Source organism: Phalacrocorax aristotelis, chromosome 3, assembly GCF_949628215.1.
Source record: "Phalacrocorax aristotelis chromosome 3, bGulAri2.1, whole genome shotgun sequence".
In the NCBI taxonomy this organism is placed as follows: Eukaryota; Metazoa; Chordata; class Aves; order Suliformes; family Phalacrocoracidae; genus Phalacrocorax; species Phalacrocorax aristotelis.
The window spans coordinates 54,709,840-54,732,897 of record NC_134278.1 but is presented as its reverse complement, the minus strand read 5'-3'; the positions used below and the strand labels follow the sequence as shown (position 1 = coordinate 54,732,897).

At 40.4% G+C, this 23,058-nt stretch overlaps 2 protein-coding genes across 3 annotated transcripts; one reads left to right on the top strand and one right to left on the bottom strand.

The window, feature by feature from the left end:
* The first annotated feature begins 1,282 nt into the window (after window positions 1-1,282).
* On the top strand, window positions 1,283-20,007 carry TRAPPC3L (trafficking protein particle complex subunit 3L). The gene is made up of 5 exons (XM_075087494.1): window positions 1,283-1,474; window positions 4,645-4,742; window positions 7,594-7,693; window positions 17,953-18,138; window positions 19,235-20,007. The coding sequence occupies exons 1-5, from the start codon at window positions 1,433-1,435 to the stop codon at window positions 19,352-19,354; spliced, it is 546 nt and encodes a 181-aa protein (XP_074943595.1). The 5' UTR covers window positions 1,283-1,432; the 3' UTR covers window positions 19,355-20,007.
* On the bottom strand, window positions 10,952-17,366 carry CALHM5 (calcium homeostasis modulator family member 5). Of its 2 annotated transcripts, XR_012659642.1 has the most exons (3): window positions 16,678-17,331; window positions 12,357-13,798; window positions 10,952-11,173 (listed from the first exon to the last, which is right to left on the bottom strand). XR_012659642.1 is itself a non-coding variant. In XM_075087493.1 (2 exons), the coding sequence occupies exons 1-2, from the start codon at window positions 17,215-17,217 to the stop codon at window positions 13,418-13,420; spliced, it is 921 nt and encodes a 306-aa protein (XP_074943594.1). In that variant the 5' UTR covers window positions 17,218-17,366; the 3' UTR covers window positions 10,952-13,417. The 2 variants fall into 2 exon arrangements, 1 of the variants encoding a protein (XP_074943594.1); XM_075087493.1 differs by having other exon boundaries at window positions 10,952-13,798; window positions 16,678-17,366.
* Window positions 20,008-23,058: the final 3,051 nt, after the last annotated feature.

Sequence of the window (23,058 nt, the reverse complement as noted above, 5' to 3'; positions counted from 1 at the left end):
CAGTTGAAGACAATCTGAGAAAAAAGCTCAATTTAGTGCCGCTTATTTGTCTCTCAGTTTAGAAATGCAAGTAAATATCTAGAGAATTGTAATGCCTGGCTTTTATAATTTATTTAAATTTAGATATGGGAAGTACCTACAATAGTTTCATTTACAAAATGGAGTTGGATTTTACAGGGCCAGAAAAGTGCCTAGAAAAAAATGGAAGACGCTTTTTATATTGTAAAGTTGCCAACACCAGCTCATTCTGTGCAAAATGAAATCTGTTAGGATGACTATGTTTTCCATGGAAAAGGCTGAAAATCCATTTATCTGTCCTATTTTTTGTTGTTGAATTTTTTTCATAACTTCACCATTTTTAAAGTAAATTAATCCTTCGTATCCCAAATAGATCACATCTGCTGCTTTCTGTGTATCTGGAGTAGTAAATACCTGTAATTTTACTCTAGCACTGAATCTATTAACTGAAACTTAATAACAGCATGGCATTCAGATGAGGCCGTGTATTTTTACTTCCTTTCTTCTGAGAGGACTCAGTGGGAACATATGTGGAGATAAGCCCTATAAGGAAAGACAGCTGTCTGATTGATTTCTAAATTCACTAGTGACCATAGCCTAAACTTGCTGCAAATCTCACCTAACAGAAAAGGGCAAATTTAACTCAAGGGAAAAGAAAGAAAGTCAAACCTTCCTAGATGTTCATAGCAGGGGTGTTTACAAATAAGGGTTATAATAGGCAGATCCCCTAGAAACATCATTATTGCAAGTGCCATTTGCGCAAGCTGGCAGCTGTAACAGGTACACAGTTCATTCCTCAGGGAGTTTGGGTGCTCTAGATCTGTCCTGCTAGCTTTGCAGAAACATGGTGGTAGTAATGTCTTGTAACCCATACTGCTCCTGCCTAGGCAGACATTAACTCACCAGAAAAAAGCAGTCAGAGCTGACAGAAGACTATCGCTCCTTTACGGTGAAAATGATCAATTTTTAATTACCTTGTGCAGCAATTGTGTTTTTATTCTTCAGAGAGGGAGCTTTTGTTAACTCTCCAAACACCAAAACCTGACACAAACAACAGAATGAATTTGCTGTGCTTAAAAACATAAGACCTGTGGATCTCTTGCGGCTGCCTGGTTTAACTTCCCATGGCTGTTCCTGTGTATTTGATTACAAATCATTTATGTTATTTACCTTGTGTACAGGGGCAGATCTGTTGCTAGTCAAATTCCTCCCAAAGGGTTCGGTATACGTAGAGAAAGGAGGAGCATCAGCAGTATTACAGATTGCAGCAAACACATCTCATGCAAAACGCAGAAGAGCAGAAAGGAGAAAACATTAGAGAAGGGAAAAAGGAAATACAATATTTGAGAGGAAACTATGCTGCTTGAAGAAGACATAAACTGACAATCAATACGTCTGGCATTACACAAGCAACATGTCTAGGCCACCAGGAAGAAAGCAAGAGAACCACAAAATAGTAAGACATTTTTGTAATGTGCGGCTAAAATTGTGCATGGAGTAAGAATAAGCTATTATTGTATTGGTATGTTTTTACAGTCATATTTCTAAATAGCCTGAAAGTACTTGAACGGATGGGGATGAGTCTGCCAGTAAGAGAGCAGAGGTGCTGGCAGAATTTGTGGCTACAGTGGGACCCTACTGTGAGCTGACAACAAGCTGCCAGTTTTTAAGCAGTGACATAAAAAAGCCTGCCCATAGGACTTGGAGTCTGTTTGACTCTGTGCAGAAATACTGAGATTTGCTCTAGGAGCCTTCATATCTCTCGAGCTACCTTGACTATGACATGAAATTGTTTTCAGACAGTCCTGCCCTTAATATGAATCCTTGAGGCTAAAACTCTGTTCTTGTTTTGGAGAAAAGCTGTGCCAGCCAATTCTCTACCCCATGAGCAGTTACAGGATGAGATGGTTCATCTGGGACTGCAGCACACCTGGTACCCACTGTGTGCATCCTACATAGATGACCATGTCTTCTTTTGCGAGCGATGTTGCATGAGCAGGGGTCCTTCTTCATCCTCCTAACGTTGTGATTTTTCTATGGACAGGTGGTGCACCCTCATGGGTTTTCAACAACTGGCTTTAAGGCCAAAATCTGATTCTTGGGGAAACAATGGTAAAAGTGTAACAAATGTCTTTGAATGTTTGCTTTGACCATGAATCACATAGCACAGAATTCTACCGAGTAGAAGTTATATAGACCAAGACTTCCTTGTTTTTTGTGCATTTCATGTTAATATTCTCCTAAAACTCAAGCAGTTGTTTTAAATACATTGAATGCAAGGTTTTCCCAAGAGGTCTTCTTAAACTGCATGGTCACAAAAAGCAGTATTTTGTGCCATTACAGATACCAGTTATTGTCCTTCTTGTTTTCTGGCAGTGGTGTGTCTAAATAAAAAAATTCAGATAGTAAGTTTCATCAGAATCTCTATCTGTCGTTGAAAATTTCTAACTGTTTAGGAATATTTTACCACAGGTCCAAAAAACTAAGGTGCCATAATAAGGAAATAAGGTTGCAGCAGTTTAAAAACCCCAATGATAGTATTGTGTCTTGAAGAGAATAAATTTGCATCTGAAAGTATAATTATGACACATGTATCTATGTGTACATACTTATAACAAATGAAGAGAGAGGAAGTTGCTAATAAGGAAAAGAGAATATAGACAACCGTGGCAGACTGATAAAAACAAAGTGACTGTCTCACTCACTGGGCACTTAACTGCATGTTTTTACATTATCCCTTGTGCTGAGATTCTGAACAGGCTTAGGAAAGATGAGCACATAGTTTCTGAGACTGAGTTCTGTTCAGAAGCAGAGGTCTAAGTGCTTAGAGTGATTTATGGTCAAAGATAGAAAAGCCAGGTAAGTTTATCTGCCTCTGTGGTTAGAGAGTCGTTAAATGAAATACAGAAAGAAGGAGTTCTCTGTTCTGTGTTTGGATGGTTCAACTCCACACAATTATTTCTTCAGGAATTTAGAGCCTTAGGGCTCCCTGAATGGTGAATGGTGATTTTTGGTATGAGTTGGGGCAGTGGAGAAGTTCCAGAAGGCTTTAAGACAATGTGTCAGTTTCTGAAAAAGGGATAGAGGTCTCCACTGGAAAAGAAGCAGAAGAATATAATATAGTTAAAGTTAATATACATAAGTTTATGGACAAAAACATACTCCAACGGATTGCAAGAGTGGCTGATAAATACAATTATATTGATATTGTAGGCTTAAGTTTCTCTAAAGTATTTGTCTTATTACAACACAGACTTTCTGCTGAGACTAGAATGATACAGAACCTGTATGACATCCATTTACTCCATTAAAAACTTGTTAACGAGAATTTGGCAAAGTGTGCAATATTATTGTGAAAAGGAATTATCACGAAGGCGAGTTTAGGAAATGGTTCCATACTACTTAAGATTTTGAACACTGACTTGTTAAAATGGGAGCATTGATTAAACTCTAAGCTTTTGGTGCAAAGGGAGCAGGAGGAGGTCTTTCTACCAAGTTGTTCTTCCTTCCCTTGTGTGATTTGTTCTGTTGTTTTCATTGGTATACACTATTATGTTTCCACAGGCTATAAACAAAAAGCACATCTAGTCTGCCTGCATGCCACAGGCCTGTAGCACTTTAATTAATTAATTCCTGTCCAGGAAGTTTAGTGAGTCAACCTAGTTTCTTGCCTAAAGGCCAGCTGCTACTCCTGCTAAATACAGTCAGCTCTTCAGTGCCATGGAGGTGATCTGGCAGAGCAGGGAGAGAAGAAAACTCTCCTGCAGATTGGTGCACAGCTGAAGATCCCAGACTAGTGCTTGTGACAGGATCTGTGCAGAGATATGCCTTTGACCTCTTCAGTTGCTCTCCATGCTCCCTGGGCAGGTGGCTGTAATCCTCACCCATCCCCTTCATCTTGCTCATGCGGTGGAGCCATACTAACCCCATCTTCTGCACTAAGATACAGAAATAATGTCACAATGAGATTGTCCAGGCATTTGGAGAGCTAGTGTTGACAGTGATTCAAGTTACTTGTGAAGACTGATAAAGAAGGGGAAATGTCAATAGGACTAGTTCTTTTCTACTCTGCTTGTTGTCATTCTTTACACTTGCACTGAATTATAGTATTTTTTTCATTATTCTTAGCTATTTTTTATCTACTTTTTATTTTTGGGGGAAAGCAGCTGATGATCTGAATCAGATCAACCATAACTTTCTGAAGGAACTGGAATTTCAGTGTATATGCTGTTGTTCCTATTGTAAAAGGACTAATAGCTCATTGCCTCTATTATTCTTCCTGCAGTTAAATGCTTGTCATTAATCTTGGATGGCATTTGACAGCATTTATCAATCCAGCATACATATGTATAGTTACAGGATACAAAAGTGCACCTCATGAAAGTAGCTGGATCCCAAGAAATGGTATCTTTGACAAGGAAGACCTGTACAGAGACTCAAGTCATGATCAATTCAGGTTCTGTCACACCTGAATTGTGGATTTCAGTGATTACACATCCATGGATAGAAGTTTCTTTACTAATGTAAATGTTATTTTTGCTTGCTTTTAATACAGTAGCAACTCAAAATAATGGAAAAATTTTGATTCTAGTTTGCTTCATTTTCAATTTCCACCTTTTCTGGCAGAGCAGAGAACTTCTTGTACTCACATACGGGGCTTTGGTAGCCCAGCTGTGCAAGGATTATGAAAAAGATGAAGATGTCAACACCTGTTTAGATAGAATGTAAGTACTGCTTTAAATGTTCAACTTTATTGATAATGCTGTTTGTCCACCTATATGTTACCTTTCAGTTTTATGTCTGTTATCTTGCGAGTTCCATCACTCTGTCTAGGATTACAGAGATCATGGGGATGAGGTTCAATATTCTGTCAATAGAAATGCTAATTTGTTAATTAAGATCAACAATTAGCTTTTGAATTTGTGAAAGAAGAATGTAAGGATTGTTCTGATACCTTACACTTGTTCCTTGTTGAACCCTTGTTACTAATTAATAATATAAACTTCTAAACGTCATCTCCTATATCCATGTATTCAGTTTCAACTTCCACGTCAACTCTCCTCTTCTAGTTCTTCGTACCCATGTTATTTCAAACTAGGCAAGCTTTCTGTTTCTCACAGGTGTTTCCTAGTTCACATGCATTTCTGTGTTCACTGTCCATGTGGCCTTCTTGTGGCTCCCCCTCATCTAGCTACACCCTGGTTTGTGACTTGGACAGCTAAGAAGTGGTCACGACTCCAGGCTGTAGGGATTTGGCTTAGGTGACTCAATCAATAGGCAGCCTCCTTTTGTAGTCAGTTGCCTTCTCGGAGGGTGTAATTCAGGTGTCTGGCTTGGGTGCTCTGAATTGTCCCCTGTGGGGTGGCTCTCTTTCCCCCTCCCTGGGTTAGGGGCAGATGGGCCTCTCACCTTTAAAAGACCATACAACAATGAGTGAGATAGCACAAATGGTCAATGAGGAACTGATTTTTACGTGGATAATCTCTTTGGAAAATGAAAATCCTGTTTATAGGATCCTGTCATCCTGACTGAGGTTCCTAGGCATTATCACAGTAAAAATTATATCACAGCCAACCAGCAGGAAACAACTTTTGAGCTGGTTAACAAGATGATAAATTAAGAATTGAGCAGAAGATTAAGGCTTGTGTTTTGTGGCAAAATGGGCATGCAAAACGGATTTACAGCAATCACGGGGACAGAATACCTGACCACTTTGCTATTAATCTGAAAGTTTGCAAATGAGCTATAGTCCAATAGCTATCGATGGAAGTGAGTGAAAAAAATCATTGATTGGAACAGAGTAATTTATTCACAAACTAAGAAGGAACAACATCCCTCATATATTATTTTTTATTCATCTCTCATTCAGGTGTGATGAAAATCATACATTTCAAAAACACACAGGCTTCTTTATGATGCTATGGTAGAAATTACTAACGGGTAGTTTTGGAAGATGTGAAGACACATTTTGCTCCTTGTGTTTTTATCATTATAGCTGTTCCTAGAAAATATTTTTGGTTTTGTCCTGATAAAGACTTGATAAAATAATGACAGGTTTCATTAAAGCAATATAGCCGTCTTTATTTCTTTGAAGTTGAAAACAGCCCAGCTAGAGGAAGAAATGTTATAGATTAGCAAACCTGTGACCGCTGGGGACAGTACTCTTAGCTCACTCTCTCCATATAACATCTATAACCTGTAGTGAGAAGGGTGTTTTTCACTGTACAGCTGCCAAGTATCTGCTTGTCAATTTATTATTCATTTGACTTTGCAAATCTAAGGCATAAAAGTTGAAAGAGATCTAAGTAGTCTTGTACATCACCTTGCTAACTGCTCATGACATGTTTACCAGTGTTATTGATACTTAGGCAATAAATAAATATTTCATTGTTTTCTGATGCATGACACTGCAGTTTTAAAATTCACACTGCCAAAACCACTTTTTGGTAGTGTCATCACATTAGACATCATATCACTTTATCACTTTTTGGCAAAGACACGGTACAAAATCAGTAAGAAACTCTACCACGTTCAGGCTGCCTCACTGAGGACACAGGGCCTCTGACAAACGGGCAGAAACTGCCAACATCCACACAAATGGAAAGGAAAAATTCCCTAGAAACATTTCTGAGTTGAGGTCACATTCTTTCATAATATTTGTGTCAATCTCTTTCCCTTTTTCAAAAAATGCTTGGAGGCATAGCTATTTTGCACACTATGTAGTTACTGACCTTTGTTAATGTATATGAGAGCTAGGAATGAATATTTGTTTTATAAAAAGTTCCATTAACTTCCATCCTTTTTAATTTATTTTCTTAGAAATTGTAGAGTTTTTAATACAAAATGAAGGTGGTGGTGTGCTGAAACTGTATTTTAATAGCAACTTTGGGATCCTTTCTGCAACTAGTAGATGAAGGGAGAGAACATGTTAGAAAAAAGACAAAGAGGGAATTGTGGAGGAAGGGTGAAAAATGAGGTGAAGAGATAAGAGGACGAAGTGAAAGAGATCAAGTGTGAGTCCATTTCCTATGGGTTTTCCTGGCACCTGAACATTGCAACGGTGGTGCCCAGGATTTGCTGACCTAGCCCAGGGGTGAATGCTGTGACCTGAAGGGGCAGTTGTTTTGTTCTCCTTGACAGAGACAGTGTGAGATGAACTCTGGGATCACAGAGGAGTGGAGAAAATCCTCTGCTGTTATCCTATCCTATCTTTAGTGACAAAGCAATATTGATCACTTGTCTTATTTATATGTTATTTATATAATATACTAATTTATCTAACATCTAATATTTATTCCTATATCTAAATATAAATGTATGTGTAGACAATGTGTATGTAAACAACATTCATATCATCCTTGCCAGGAGTATCACGCGTAAAGGAGTATGATTCCTTAAGTGACTACAAAATGTGGTAGAAAGAAGAATCTAGACCAGCAAAATCTGTTGTCCTCAAAGCCATTCATTTAGGAACACACAGCTGTTTTGCTGAGGAAGTACAGGAGACACTGGGAAGACGGTAAGTGGAAAGAAGTTCCCCATTTTGAATGTTAACTTTCTTCGTTTTCTCCTTAGGGGATACGGCATTGGCATACGGCTGATTGATGATTTTTTAGCTCGTTCAGCTGTGAGAAAGTGCCGCAGTTATTCTGAAACCACAGACATGATTGCACAGGTAAATAAGATTTACATTCTCCAGGTCTTCATCAGCTTCAATGGTCTTAGCTTTTCTCTGCCAGTTTGCTCCAGATCAGTTACCTACATTTTCTGCTATATCGTGATTGTCTCACCAAAAAACACTCATCTCCACAATCGCACCCATGCTTCCATTGGGTGAAATACAGCCTTTTCCTTATCTATAACTTCATATCACCTAGTAGCTCACAGAGTCTGGTCTTCAAGGAGACGTCAGTTTCTACCTCTGTAGCATAGTGCTACATCAGGCGGGAAAAAAAACATTCAACAGAACACAAAAAATGTGATGTTTAGTGAGATAAGAATTTTGCAGATGAACCCACAGTGGTAAATTTACTACAAAGGGTTGTCGGAACAACAAAATCAGTTCACATGGGTATTAGTTTTATATTTGAGTTGAGGACAGGGAACAGAAAATAGGATACCACCTGTGAGAAGCTGCCAACCGCTGACCTAAACTGACCTTAAAGTCAGTTGCTAAACTGAAATTAAAATTCTTCTATTCCTACTAGCCTATGAGGCATTTTGCCATTAGAAGAATTAGAAAGTTCTTTTTTGTTTGCTGCAACTTGAGCTGATTTCTTCTACTCTTGCAGACAATGCCGCAAACAACAAAAAATGATAGTTTTAACATCAAATCATATATTCCCTCACTTTTTTCTTTTTCTAGGAACAAAAGCCTTAACCATCTCATACAGATCTTAAACTCTGGTATTCTTACTCCTGCCATCTGCATCTCCTCAGCTTCATCCTAATTATCTTAGATGATTGTCATGGTTCAGCCCCAGTGGTCAGGTCAGCACCACGCAGCAGCTCACTCACTCCCCCCACCCCTGTGGGATGGGGGAGAGAATCAGAAGAGCAAAAGCACCAAAAAAAAAATTGCGGGTTGAGATAAGAACAGTTTAATAATTAAAATAAAATAAAAAATATAATAATATTGATTGTGATAATAATAATTATAATATAACAAAAAGGAAAAGGGAAAAAGGAAAAAACCCCAAATCCACAAACGATACAACCGCTCACCACCCACCGACTGACGCTGCCCATCCCCAAGCCGCGATTGCTGCCTCCCTCCCCCGGCCAGCCCCTCCCAGGTAACATACTGGGCATGACGTTACACGATATGGAATATCCCTTTGGCCAGTTTGAATCTGCTCTCTTAGCTGTGCCCCCTCCCCTCCCGGCTCCTTGTGCACCCGGCAGCGCACGGGAAGCTGGAAAAGTCCTTGACTAGTACAAGCGCTACCCAGCAACAACTAAAACATCGGTGTCTTATCCACATTGTTTTCATACTAAGTCCAAAGCACAGCACTGTGCCAGCTGCAGTGAAGGAAATTCACTCTATCCCAGCTAAAACCATGACAATATCCCTTGCTGAAAAGCAGTGGCTGGAGAGATGGGCTTTATTGTGGAAGCTCGGTACCCCATGAATGCAGCAAACATACGTCTCTGCAGCTGCTTGTGGCCCTTGGGGGCCACCAGGGCTGGGGTAACCCAACCATGTCACTCCCAAGCCCCGAGTTGTAGGACAAGAGATGTGATTCCCCTTCCCATGGGAGGTCCTGCCACAGAAGGTCCCTGTATATCGACATGTGGCCAGTTTGAATGTCTGACAGAAGCTGGCAGAATTTACAAAGGCGGTAAATGTTGCTTTTCAGATCTCAACAGTGAGAGGGAAATGCATACAGCAGGTTGCTCTACTAGGTGGTAGACAGTAAACTGGAAAATGAAGTGCTGCACTGTAAACACTAATGAAAAGTTTGTGAGTACATGGAATCAGCAACAGATGCCAAGACCTTTAAAGCATCTTGCTCTTCCCAAACACTGACTGCGGAAAAGTACTAAGAATGAAAAGTATGCTAGCAAAAATGTTATTTTGGCTGTCTTTCTCCTTCTAAGCAGTTTAATTCTGGTCCTTCATTAATCTTGTTATTATGTCACCTGAAATTATGGTTTCATTTTTTTAACAGCCTGTATTATCACTTACTTTGCAACATTACTTATGCATACAATGTTTTGTAGTGAAAAGTCCCCAGTAGTATATAAAGGGACTGATAAGTGAGTGGCCTCCTAAATATTTCAGTAATTCTAGGCTGTATTTGAGCACCATCAAAATGTTAATGAATTTTACTCTTGCTGCTTGAGAAAGAGAGGATGCTCGTTGAGGCTCTGAAAAAGGGCAGTGGTATATTTTTATTTCTGACTGCATAGATTTCTTGTTTGACATTAAGCAATATATAATCCCACAGAGTTGCAAGTAACATTTTCAAAAGAGAGATTTTGCTTTATATGGGTGTCATTTTGATGGTGAGCCTATGTGCATATCTAAATAGATACTCTTTTTTCTTCAATTTCATATAGATAGAAATGAGACAGATTTATGGACGCAACTTTCAAAACTGTTCATTCATTTTACTTCCCTGTCTTTTGGAATCACAAGGAAAGATTGAAAAGACCTTTGTCTTACCCTCTGAGAAGCTGTGTATGGTAATCTTAAAGAAATTTCTGTCCAGTCATAACCTGTTTTTTTTTTTTTTAAATATATGTTTATATCTATTAATTAAATTACTTATCCATGTTCTTAAATTTTTTTTCCTGCTGAGACTTTTTTACAATATTGACTTTATAGCTTTGCAATTTTGCCTTAATTTAGTTCTACATTGCAAACCAACTACTGGTTTTGCATAGTTTCCATGCAAGTTCTATTTTACACAGGAAATTTTAACAATAGACTTTGGACAGATTCATCATACTGTAATGCAAAGTACAATTGAAACTAAATTGAAAGCATATGACGGTCTAGCACAGTTAACTAGGGCTTTTTTTGTGTGTGCAACAAAGACTTGAAGCTTGACAGAGCAGCAGATGTGTAGTGGAAGAAGAGTTAAGAGAATTTAAATGAGAAAATTGGATTCTCACAGAGGAGAAGGAATAGTAAACTGAGGGATAAAGCACAGAGAATTGAGCAGAAGTTTCCTGTTTATTTGTGCACTGATATTTTGATGGACATCAGAGTTAATGCAAAATCTAAATTTTCCAAGAGAAAATGTTGATTCTGCTGTGGGTTTGTTTGGGTTTTTTTTCTGTTTGTTTTGGGTAGTCTTGACAATAATCTTCACCTCTTTCTGAGCTGCCGTGGTAGTTGCTGAACTTTAATTCAGGGACAACATTGATACAAAACAGTTTTTGCAGTAGCTGCTTGAAGGACAGGGTTAAATTTGCCAAAACCAGATTCCAGTTGAAACAGGCCTTTATTTTCGTCTGTTTTTATAGAATTACTGCAGTATCCACATGGCAATTGCATTAAGTCACAGGCATTTTGGTAAGAAAACACAGTTAAACAGCCCTGGGAACAAGGGTCAGCAAGAGACTTCGGCCTCTACCAGGCACATGTTGCAGCACTGAGTGTTCAGCAGCTGCTCTTGGAGGTGGAGACACTCTCAACATGAGTTACCTGTGAACATGAAGCAGGGTAGGGATGAGGAGAGGAGAATACACCTTGGTTTTGCTCCTTCATGATAAAGGTGAAGGCCAGGCTGGGGAACACTCCTGTTTCAGATGGTCCTGGCTACTCAGGTGCAGACCTTTGAGCTTTCTGCAGAGGAAAAATGAGGGTGCCAAAAGCCCCAAGTGGGATCCTTCTGTCCTTCCACCTTTCCCTCTGCCAACTATGCTTTTGCCTCTGTGTCCCAGCTCTTATATCACAGTGGAGACCTCATCCTTACATCAACCCACTTCTTTCTCATTTGTTAACCTACTTAGCATCCTCTCTTTTTCATCCCTTCTTGCCATGTTTTCTGTGGTATCAGTGAGGAGGGAGGCAGAAAGATAACTTTGGGGAGGGAAGTTTGTCCCAGGCGGTGGGGCCATCTTGTTAGATGGTGTCCCCTCTCCCGTTGCATGTAGGGAAGAGGTGAGATGGGGCTGGGCAGTAGATGTTGGGGCATCTCTCATAAAGAAAGAGAAAAGGAGACAAATGGGAAGGGATGGGTACCCTGAAATTAGATAATTGCTACACCAGGAGAGGAGCCCGGGGAAAAAAATGCATATGTGCCAGACATGGTGACAGACATGCCTGCTGTTGTGACTCATTTTGACAGTGTTGCCTCTGTGCTTTCAGCTGCAGCAGGTACATTTAGGCATATAACATATTCTAAGTCTGCTGCAAAGTGGGTCAGCCGGGATAAAAAACTTTAAAACATTTGCTCAAAGATCACAAGTTCTTCAAAACGCACAGAGAAAATTCTAAGCAGAGAGCGGAATTAGGTCTTGGATTTTATTTTTAAAAAGGGTCATGGTCTGTAAATGCAGATAGATTTATTTTTTTCTGCTGAAGAAGCACAGCGAGTATGAGAACAGCTGGGCAGAGTACCCTAGCTTGTTGATAAGAGCCTGATTCAAGCATGATTCTTTGCAGACTCAGGGAGACTGGCAGTAAAATTCTGCATGAAAGCCTGCCCAGTCACCCCAGGGAAAGAAACTTGGCAGAAACTTTGTTATCCTTTTATACAGTGTTTGCAAAGACTCTGGATACCCTGTGTGAGAGCCAAATGGTGAATTCCAAGTGGGTGAGGTAAAGTATAGGGCTCTGGGGTGAACCGCTTTTGTCAGAAGCACTGATTATGCAGTTGCCTCACCTGCGTTGCCTGCTGGTTCCTCTTGCTCCAGAAACTAAGTTTCCTAAGATATTCAGAAAAATGAAAATAGCTAGATGCAAAAAAACTTTCTTGTCTTAAAATGTGGAATTTCCTTCCAGGCCGTCTGTCATACACTGGCTGCAGGCCCAGTACAAACAATGTTACATAGATCTACAGGCTGCACCCAGTGCCCGAAACCCACTCAAAACAGGAGCTTTGTACCAGTACAAAGAGAAATTCTCGGTGGGAGAAGATATTACCGAGTACTTCTATGAAGGCAAAATATCAGTGATGCATTTTCATTACTGTAACAAAGCACTAACAACCCGTGATTATGTTTCAAAACAGGACATTAATTTTTAACAAAAACACAAAAATGCTGAACCATTTGGTAATTTCAAGTTCTTGGTACCCTACGCTTCATCTGTAAGATTTGTATAAAAAATTACCTGGCACCTCATTGTCAATGGAGGTCACTGCCACATGTCTTAGGGACTAGAAGACCAGGGCTGATGGATGTGACCATCCGTGGCGTTCTGGGTGCAATGGGAATCCAAAGACACTGAGGTGCCTTGAGTGACCACTAGTGCCTCAAACAATGCTGTACCTGCAAATGACCTGAAAATGACCTGGAAGCAAAACCTTTACTTTCTGTGGGCTGTCAGAAAGCCACACACATCTTCTATTATTATATTCAGAACTTTTAAATGGTGTTACTTTATGATTGTCTCTTGATTTAAAAAGGTGAACATACTATAGTGCCTTTTACATAGGTTATTGTTAAAAAGCTCTTGTAGAAATCATTATTCATTTCTTTTTGCTGCCAGCTCTTGATCTGGAGCCAGAGACATTAGTAGAGCACGAACCATAGGTGCCATGGAGGACTGCAGCCTTTTCACTGATGTAGGGAAATAATTCCAGTCTGTTCTTTTGGAGCAAGTTTGTAACTGGGAGGCAACGTGACGAAGAAGAAAGAGGCCATTGTGAAAAAATATAGAGGTGAAACCGGCTAGGAGTACGCTATATTAACAAGATGTAAAAAAGCTGAAAATATATTTGTTCTATGGCATATCTTCAACGTTCAGCATTGTCTCTCTTTCCTCATTGATTTCTTTCTGGCCTTCTTCAACTAGCCTGTGAATTGTGCTATAATGTTGTTTGCTACTGCTGAAAGAGTAGAGCTGGGAAGCGTCTTCCCATGCTTGAAAAGCTGGCAGGGGAATTGCTTCTGGTTCCTTGTTCTCAAAAAAGCACTTCAGGTTTCTCTCGCTCAGCTTGGTAGCATACACCTGGAAAATCTGCTCCAGCTGCTCCTTTTCCTTCTCCGCGTACACCCTCCAGAACATCAGCTGGAGGTGGCTGACTTTTGACTGGCAGCTGGCACAGCAAGTGGTTAGCAGGGAGAGAAGAGCTGTGGTAACTATCACACACCAGCCTATAATCTGGGAAAAGAAGAGAAATGAGTTTTAGGTTAAAAAGGCCCAAGCGAAAATGCGACTTTAATCAAGAGTGCCTGACAGAGCGACCACACTCCGTACGGAGGGCCTGCTGCTCCTCTTGGAACTCCACTGTGGGCATCTCATCGCAGTTTGCATTCAGTGCCTGGCATTAGGGTTAATGGAGCGTCCATATGGGGACCAAAGAGAAGCAGAAGACGTCAGGACTGAGGCTTCTCAATAGCACTCATTTTTACGTCTCTTTCTCAGGAAGGCAAAAGCTGGTTGATTTTTACAGTGGAAAGTAAAAAAAGCTCAAGAAATGTTGGCTTATACTAGAGTCTGGCTGCCTCCCCATCCCATTTTATAACAAAGGGAACTGGGATCACAACAGCTGAAGAGACATGTCCAGCGCAACAGCAACGGCAGGTTCAGGGACAGATGATCTTGAATCAGACCTCAACTACAGGACGGTGTATGAAGAAAAATCTGAGAGAGGTCTAAATGATCAATCAAATAATGTAACGGCTGAATAGAGCTATACAGCAAAGAGAGCGGACCTGAAAGCAGGAATAGTGTCTGAGTAATTTAGAGAGGATATTGATGAGATTTTATTGCAAAACTGTAACCATCTGGCGCGTATTGTATTGAAATTGATCACTGAGTTCTGTCACACAAAGGGAAAAGTGCGTAGGGAGAATAAAATATCATGATCCCTAGGTGGTAAATGGTTTTGTATCTCCTGAAAGAGTTAAATAAAATTACCCAGCAAGAGTTAGGATTAAGACACAATTCTGAATTGTGATGAACTACAAAACCAAAAAGGGTAAGTAACTTTTGTCCCAGATTAACCTTTTAAACTATGACCATTTTTAGATGTGTTGTTTTCGGACTTCTTTTTAATTAAAAAAAAAACCCAAACCAAACCAACAACTGCATTAATTAGCTAACAGGAATGTAAAAGAAGGTCTTAAATTTAAAAAGTGTTCATGAATTCTTTTACCCAGAGATTCACTGAAATCTATGCTTTTCTCGTGAACTTTTTTGACTTCGATGAATCAGCCCTTTGTAGTGGGAAATAATTTTTATGCCGAAACTGGTTTAGAATTACCTTCTTGCCCTATCCTGTGAGAATGCTGGGAGGAGCAGGCATGAGAAAGAAGAAATAGCAGGTGCGTTGGCAGGTCTATATTGGCCCTGGAATAGACCCCAATTTACCTACACACTGATTAGAACCAGTTGCTGTGTTTTCAGAGAACTTTGGTTTTGATGAAATATGCTTTTCCAGCATCACTCAACCTTTTTGGTAGCACCTTCAGAGTTTGACAAAATTCTGTTAAGAACATTTTAGAAAAAAGAGCTACTTCCAGGATTAGAACAAGGGCTGAGCATGGAAAAATGTGCCTGAAATTATTATTGTGGGATGTTCTCCTCTAGGGAGAGCAGAGGTGTGAACACAGTTTTTTCATGCCTAGTGCCACTGGCCTAGCCAATAGCTTTATCCACCTACTCCACTGCAATGTGTAACGTTTGAAAAAAAACAAAACAAAACCAACTAGTTTTCAAACAGTGGAACAAATTCCAGCATGGAACAAATCTTCTAGGTCTCAGAGACCCATATGGACTGGAACTGATTTCCCATGCTTTAATGGTGATGATGTGGAAAGCTGCAACCTTTCTCATGTGAACTCTTGCACTGATGTTAAAAAAATAACCACCAGTAGAGATCTGTATTTAGCTGAGGGAATATAGAAAGTTTCGGCAGGGGAATATGTGAAACAGAGAAGCTTGACAAGCAATTATTTTTAGGGCTGATATGTAAGAATATCTTCACTTTCTTTTGTTTTTCCAGTCTCTTTGTCCTGACTGATGATTTCTATGGGTATTTGAGAAACTGTTTTAGCAGCTTTTCATTCTCTTGCAGCTTGGAGAATGAACCCATGTATATCTCATGCTATGAGTCACTAGTCTGTCTTAAAGTCTTAAACACTATTTGTTATTTCAGTCTAAAATTCTCAGATAAATTGCTTTGTCTGCAGTATAGGCTTTGTCTGCATTCCAGTCCTGTTTGCATGAGAACTTGAAAATAAAACTGGCTCTCGGGGAGGAAATGGTTCCAGATGGATACAATTGCCTGACAAAAACTTGCTGGCTCCACAGTGTTTTTCCATCCTACTTTCCATCATTTTCTGTAGAATTCCTGCCCCCCCTTTGTTCTGATTTTTTGTCTCTGAATTGATTTACATTACAAGGCAGTGAGCAGAACTGTGTCATACAAATATAGTAAAATGTAAGACAATCTCAGCTTTGCATGTTCTGCCTGTTTTATTTGTGGAAGTGCGGAAGGAATTGTTTCTTCCTTCCTCCAAGCAGGACAAAAACACGCTCTCATCTGGCATCATGAACATGAGGAACACAAACAGAAACATATTAGGAAAGCAGTCACAAATATGTCACAAATCTTATTTTCCAGTATTTTCTTACTGTTTGTGACCTAAGATTTCACTACAGTTATCATGATCGTATAAAGTAGGAGAGTGTGGTATGGATTTTTTAATAGGACAGACCCCTTTAATGGGGTGACATCTGTTAACTCAGTTTCCTAAATTGTAGTTTTTTCTCTTTAGAGCAATCTTCATTCAGGAATAAATCTTTACATTATCTGGTCTTATTGATCCTGCTGTCAGTGGGCCCCCCCAGGAAGTATGGCACAGCTCAAACTGAACTAAAAGATGAAATGCTTTTATTTTGCAAGGGTGCATCATGCCAAAACTCTGTTTATGGGAAACCAACTGTTTTTTCCTAGCAACTAACATCAGGCTCTTCCACTGATAAATCACAGCGGCAGTGCAAACTGCATAATGCTCTTTATTTATTTTTCTTACCTGGGACTGTGCTTGCAGAGTTCGTTTCAGTTCGTCACTCTCTGAAAAGGGCATGGAGCTTTTGTCACAGGCTACCTTGTGTAGCTCTTCAAAGCACTTCGCAGATTTGCTGTGGCAAACTGCATGTAAGTAGGCAGGATTTTCCAAGCCACTCATGGCACATTCGTAAAAAGTCCCGTTGAGCAAAGCCACAGAAAGCCACATCACTGGCGCTACCAGAGCATTTAAAGTGATTTGTCCGAAGATGTAAAAGAAATGGCAGATATTTCCTCTGGGGAATATTTTTCTGGGATTCACCCAACAGCCTGTAAAGAGTTTCCAGGTCTTGCTGTTCAAGAAATATCCAATAACTAGCAAAACAAAAGCTGGGGAGAAGAGAAATACCAAGCCGTACCTGAAGTTTTCACTGCTGCAGGGGCATCTGAAAGCAACAAGAGAAAACACTCGTTCACCTCCCATTGTCAGCAGCGCCATAAAACTGTAACCTATAGCAGTTTTCTTGTTCATAAAGAATTTCAGGATTGTTTGGAAACCATCCATATTTGGTACTAACGAGGTAAAAATCAATACAGTTTTGTCTTCAGTCGTAGCAGTCTGTAGTGGCGTAGCAGGGGGGAGCTCTCCAGAGGAAGGAAGAACAGCCTCCTGCTAGCCTGCCTGCATACGTGGTGTCTAGATAAGTCCGTGATGTCACTGTCTGGAGAAACGCGCTCACAGGGGACCCCTCTACTAGCAGAGCAGATGTCGACATTTACAATAACATTCATCAGTAGTAGAAGGAAAGCAAGCAGTGCTTTATATAATCTAATAAGTTTGCAGTCTTGGCAGCCTTATTCTTTTTTTGTGACTGCAGATGGATATCAGAGTGAAAACACACACTCACCAGTTGCAAGAGTTCTTGAGCTGTGATTACCAAAGTTGCTGGCAATGTAGTGAAGGATCTAGTATAGGTGCTAATGGTCCCAGGGGAGCGTGGCGTGACTGAAAGCAGATGAGTGATAACAGTAAAACCACTTTGTATGGGGTTGTAAATGTAGGATCATCAAAGACAGAATAAGCAGCCTTCTGTTGTACTTCCCCGGAGCATCACATAGCTCGATTTGTGTCTCTGGCTCAAGCTGATCACAGAAGCGACAAATCTAGTTTGATGTTCAGCCTGTCTGGCCCTTCTCCCTATTTTCCTGGGGTAAAGCTGGTCTACAGGATGCTGCATCCTGAAGGTTCACCTCTGGTTTGCACACAACGGATTCAAGCAGCAGTTTCATCCTTTTGCAGGTTGCTTTCAAGATGTACCTTGGGGTCACCCCTAGTGTAAGCTGCAGTAGTGCAGCAGGAAATGAATTCTCCTTAATTCTGGACAAAAACCCACTAGTGGACTTTGTGGAGGAGCTGCCAGCAGAACGAGCATCGCTTTGCTACTGCAACCTCCTCTGTGGGGTGATTCGAGGTGCCTTGGAAATGGTAAGGAAGCGCACATCTGTTTTCTCTATTCTTTGGTAATATGCAGAGGCACAGGAAAGCAAGACACCTTGCTCAGATAAATGAAGGAAATGTAGTAGTGTTTAATCTCTCTTCCAGATTAAATGTTTGTATTTAAATAAAAGAGGGCCAGAGTGATCCTGGATCCTGAGCTAGAGAAGAGCACCGGCTGGCTCTCCTCCACACTGTCCCTGCTTGGCTCTTCAGTGGCTGATTCAGATGCAAAAGCCAGGTGGGACCGGGCAGCCAGCTAACACATAATGAGCCAGGGGGGCATGCTGGATGACTCTGCTGCTCCTTGAGCCTATCTCATTTTCCTGTATAGGTATAGCCAGTAACAGCCATATACATGAAGATAAATAATATTCTCAGGCTATCACAGCATCACAGAACAAAGCGTGGATGAGTATAGTGTTAAAACCAAAGCGTCAGAAGTCTATCAGATGGCATCCAAATTTTGTTCTTAAATTTAAGACTTTTACAAAAGAATAAACAAAGGGCATAATTTGAAAGTCACTGAGTGGTACAGTTTCTGTGGCATTTTCTGGAAGATAATTCTTGGGCTGCTTTATGTTTCTGTCAATATCTAATTTGTCATGTATCTTGTGTTTCAAGAAAACAAAAGCTGGACAAGTATTATGTATGTACATCAGTCTCAGAACTATAGTATCTGATATAAGACTAATTAACAGAAGTATTATATCATAAGTATTACTACATGACCAATAAATTTTGTGATCACAAATCAAGTACACAGTTTAGGTTCCTGGAAGAAAGCAAAGCACTGGAATGAAGGGTAATGTATTATACAAATTCCAGTGTATATAAGCTTCCTTTTTATTAACTTAGTTGGGAAAGATATTTTAAAACAACCTAGAGATCTGGATTTTGAATTTTTCTGTCTTATGAAACCTGAGATATATACTATTATGTACTAATATAAATCTATATACTTTCTTAGGAAGTGTGAGAAAGGTGTCCCCTTGTGGTAAGAGAGAGAGAAAAACCTCGTTATATTGGAGGAGGGGGAAAAACTGGGCATATCTTTGCTTAATTGATTAGACCTGATTCTTCCTAGGTTCACTTAGCAGCAGAAGTTACCTTTCTCCAGGACAGACTGAAGGGTGATGCTGTGACAGAAATAGGAATTACATTTTTAAGGAAGGCTGAAGACAGAAAGCACAAAAGAAACAAATGAAAGAAATATTGGGAGAAACCCTTGCTGAGGGATATTTTGCACCTTTTGTTCCTGAAGAAGACCTGCAGGGTAAAAATGACTTCTCTGAGCCAGCTGCACCAGTGATACATTTGAAAGGTGAAGAGAGACAGGCAGCAAACAGGAGGGGCAGAGCTGGGGGAAGAGCAATGTTAATTGTCATGACTAGATATCAGTATAAAAACTCAAAATGGCCTGTCCTTTCTTCTCACATAACCATGCTCGAGCTCAATGAAAGCTTTATCTCAGTATTTAGTGCATGCTGGATGCAAAATATTCATTTGGACACCAACTGTTTTGAGCTAAACATGACCGCCTCTTCCTGTTGTGTTTGTTGGTAATGTTTCAAAGCATGGTTGCAGAGAGGTGCTTTATTTCCCTGGCTGTTTGTGGTTCGGAATAATGGATTCATCCGCTGTGACTGCTGTACGCAGTGTCGCACTGTCAGGTACCTGTTTTGATGCATGATGGTTTTCCATTCTTTGTCCTCCACAACGGACATCTGCTCCCTTTGAAACCAGGGAGGGATGCGGTGTCGCTGATGGCAGGAGCTGGTTCCTTACCACTCTTTCAGGCCCCGCATGCAGTTTTGCTGGCACGCCTGTTCAGCCCTGTGGATACATCAGGCTGCAGCACTCTGATGACTGCAGCAATGCTTTTGTTGCTTCAGCCTGTGGGCCTTGTCATGTCAGTCTTCTCTTCAAGAGCACTGATCCTGTGACCAGACTGAACAAAGCATGGCGTATTTAATGTGTAGTCACTGTGGATCTGTACTCACCTAAGGAAACTTGAATAAAAATTCAGAGATTGCCACACAACTGATGTGCTGGTCATTGTGTCTATTCTTACCTGATTTTCAGCACTGGCTGTTGGAGGTCTTCCCCTTGGCAGTGGACTTGTTACCACAGCAGCAGATTGGGAAGTAGAAAAATAGCAGCCTCGCAGAGACCTGAGTTATAGGAAGGGTTTAGTGTTGTCCAGTGTAAGGCAAGATACCTGGATAAGGGTTGGACAGAACCCCAAGTCCTAGCACGTTACCCTACCCACAAAGCCAGCTCACCTTCTCACCAAAGCTCTTGTTTTAAACTGAAATACAAACCCTCAGTTCAGTTCAGTGAAGCCCGGAGTGGACTCTGGTTTTATCGCTGTGATTTGTACCCTCATCTCCTCTTTTTCCCTCAGTCTGTTTACCTCTTAATCCTGCTAAGTGAGGGGCAGCTCTTACCTTGAGGACAGAAGGGTTCATTCCCACCAGATCTGTACAATCCTCCTGATAATCTCTCTTCTTTCATTTGTCTTAACAGTGTCATGCACTTGTGGTGTAGTGTAATGGAGCTTTAAGAGAACAATTTTGCAAAGAACAAAAACTAAGCTATTCATTACCCAGCCTTAGGCTCAGCCCAACGTGCTGCTACCTGCTATGAATAACGAGTTATAACATTTAACAACATGTTACAACTAGTAACAAGCTTCCCTACTACTTTTTTCTTTCTTTCTTTTTTTTTTTTTTAATCAGTATCGAAAGGTCTTGTGGAATTTGTCTGATTTCACTGCCTGTGCAGGAGCCCTCACTGGGATTTTTGCTGGTTATGCCCAGATGGCTGAGATGGACATGTGGCAACTTTGGCTGACCACAAAAAGGCTCTTCAAAAGGCAATGGCAATTTTTCCTTTTTCCAGCAACATCCTACCAACCAAGTATTCTCCCCTTTTTTATTATCTTGAAAGTGAATAACATATACTGTCCTTGTTTTGTAGGATATATTTCTCTTACTTAAGCCTCCGTTGCATTAGACGTGCATGCAAGTGTGTGTACATGCACACACCCCTATGGTAACATCTTCTGTCAAGGTCTGCACCAGCTAAAAAGCATCAGTCACCACATTGCAGCGACATGTAGGCTGACTCCTGTGCGTTCAGGGCCTATTAAAGAGTTTCTGCCTGCAGGCATTAGCTAGCAAAGTCAGGGCTGGATATTACAATGCTTTTAAAGCAAGGACCATTAGCATCCTCTGGGGCCTTTGCAGTCTTGCTGCACTGGCTTTGGTGCGGCCAAGGCTTCCTCCCCTTCTTTCAATGCTGAGCATTTGCAGTGATGCTCCATGTACGTCATCAAAACTGTTTCTTTAGATTTCAGTATTTTGTAATAAACAGCCTGAGGAAATCGTTACTTCTACTTGGACACGGTAGGTTTTGAAGGATAAGTTTCCACTGTGCAAATGAACGTATAGCAGAACTACCTCAGCCAGTCAAGGCAGCACAGATTCGAGATCAAGCCAAGAGGTGACATAAGACTGCCAGACTAGGCTGGGTGCTAGTTCATACTCATGTCGTATCCCGCTTGTGCGTCTGGTTGTGAAGCAATCATTCCTCTTGGCTCAGCTCTGTGTTGGGCAGACGTGTTTTGTTGTTAGTGGTTTCTGTATTTTCTTCCTAGACTGGATCACCTTGTCCATTGTATCCTAAAGGTGGAGTAAGTAAATGTTAGGTAGAAAACCAGTAATGAATAATAGAAAAAACAGTGACCCACACTACATTACCATTAGTTGCTGACATTATGCCCTAGGCACATACAGTTTTTTGCTTGTCTCACTTTGTAGCATATTCACAGAAACGTTCCTCAGTGTTTCGTTTTAGTGTAGGCTCTTCTTCTGAAGGTGTCTAATGGAGCACTCACAAGTGTGCTGAAGATTCTCTTTGGAATTTCTTTTGTTATAAATGTAATTACGCACAGAAGATATGAGTGTTACATAAAGGTGAGGAAAAATCAAAATACAAACACAACTGCATACAAAACCAATATATGAATATCTGCTTCTATCCTTATACATAGATATAGGTATGAAAATTCATAAGTATGAAATAACGAATATGAATAAATTATTCATATTAATTCAATAGTCAATATAATATTGAACATGAGTATAAAATAATATTTCATATTCAAAGTGGCGCATTGCTGAAAGTAGCCCTTGGCTATCACATTGTTACCTGTCTTCCGAATCCACTTCAAGCGGATGCAGCCATCACAACCAGACACATCCATCGGGACCACCACTGGTGTTTATCGCCTGAGCAGGGTTACGGGAGATAAAGGTCAGGTTGGGGGGTGGGGCAGGGAAGCACACCGTCACTGTGGGAAGTGGCAGAAGCCCACTCAGATGCAGCTGAGAAGATTAACATGAATTTTGAGGGTCTTGCACTGCAGCTTCTTGTCAGAAAATGAAATAAGGCACAGCTTGTTCCTGGAGGCTTTCAGTCTATCCTGAAGTATTTTATTATATCTCTAAGGTAAAGCCTGGCCCCACTGCGTCAAGGAACATTTTGGCACTGACTGCAGTGGGACTAGGACGTTGTTTTCTTCCCATTTGCAACACTCTAGAGTAGATTTATCTTTCTCTAGATATCAATGAACAAATGAACTCTTCAATATGAGCAGTAAAATGAAACCTTTTTAACTTAACTGTGCTTCCTGGAGGCACAAGTAACAAACTGGACATTTGTTACTCTATTATCATCAAGGTTCCTGGAAGGAAAAGAGCATTGAGCGAGTCAGTGACTCCATGACAAAATTAATGCTTTTTAAAACTCCTTTTTACATATAGATTAAAATCTTGTTTTCCCTCTGTGTGTTTTATTTTCAGTTTACAATAAGAAGGAAGCTTCCCATGCTTGTTACATCCAGCT

Bases quoted from the DNA above. Each gene is read 5' to 3' on its own strand.
- CALHM5 (XM_075087493.1), bottom strand. From the start codon at position 17,217: ATGGATGGTTTCCAAACAATCCTGAAATTCTTTATGAACAAGAAAACT. The intron at 13,799-16,677 runs GTAAGAAAAATA...TTCTTTTCCCAG, and splicing joins CTCTGCAAGCACAGTCCCAG to ATTATAGGCTGGTGTGTGAT.
- TRAPPC3L (XM_075087494.1), top strand. From the start codon at position 1,433: ATGTCTAGGCCACCAGGAAGAAAGCAAGAGAACCACAAAATA. The intron at 1,475-4,644 runs GTAAGACATTTT...CTTTTCTGGCAG, and splicing joins AGCAAGAGAACCACAAAATA to AGCAGAGAACTTCTTGTACT. The intron at 4,743-7,593 runs GTAAGTACTGCT...TTTTCTCCTTAG, and splicing joins AACACCTGTTTAGATAGAAT to GGGATACGGCATTGGCATAC.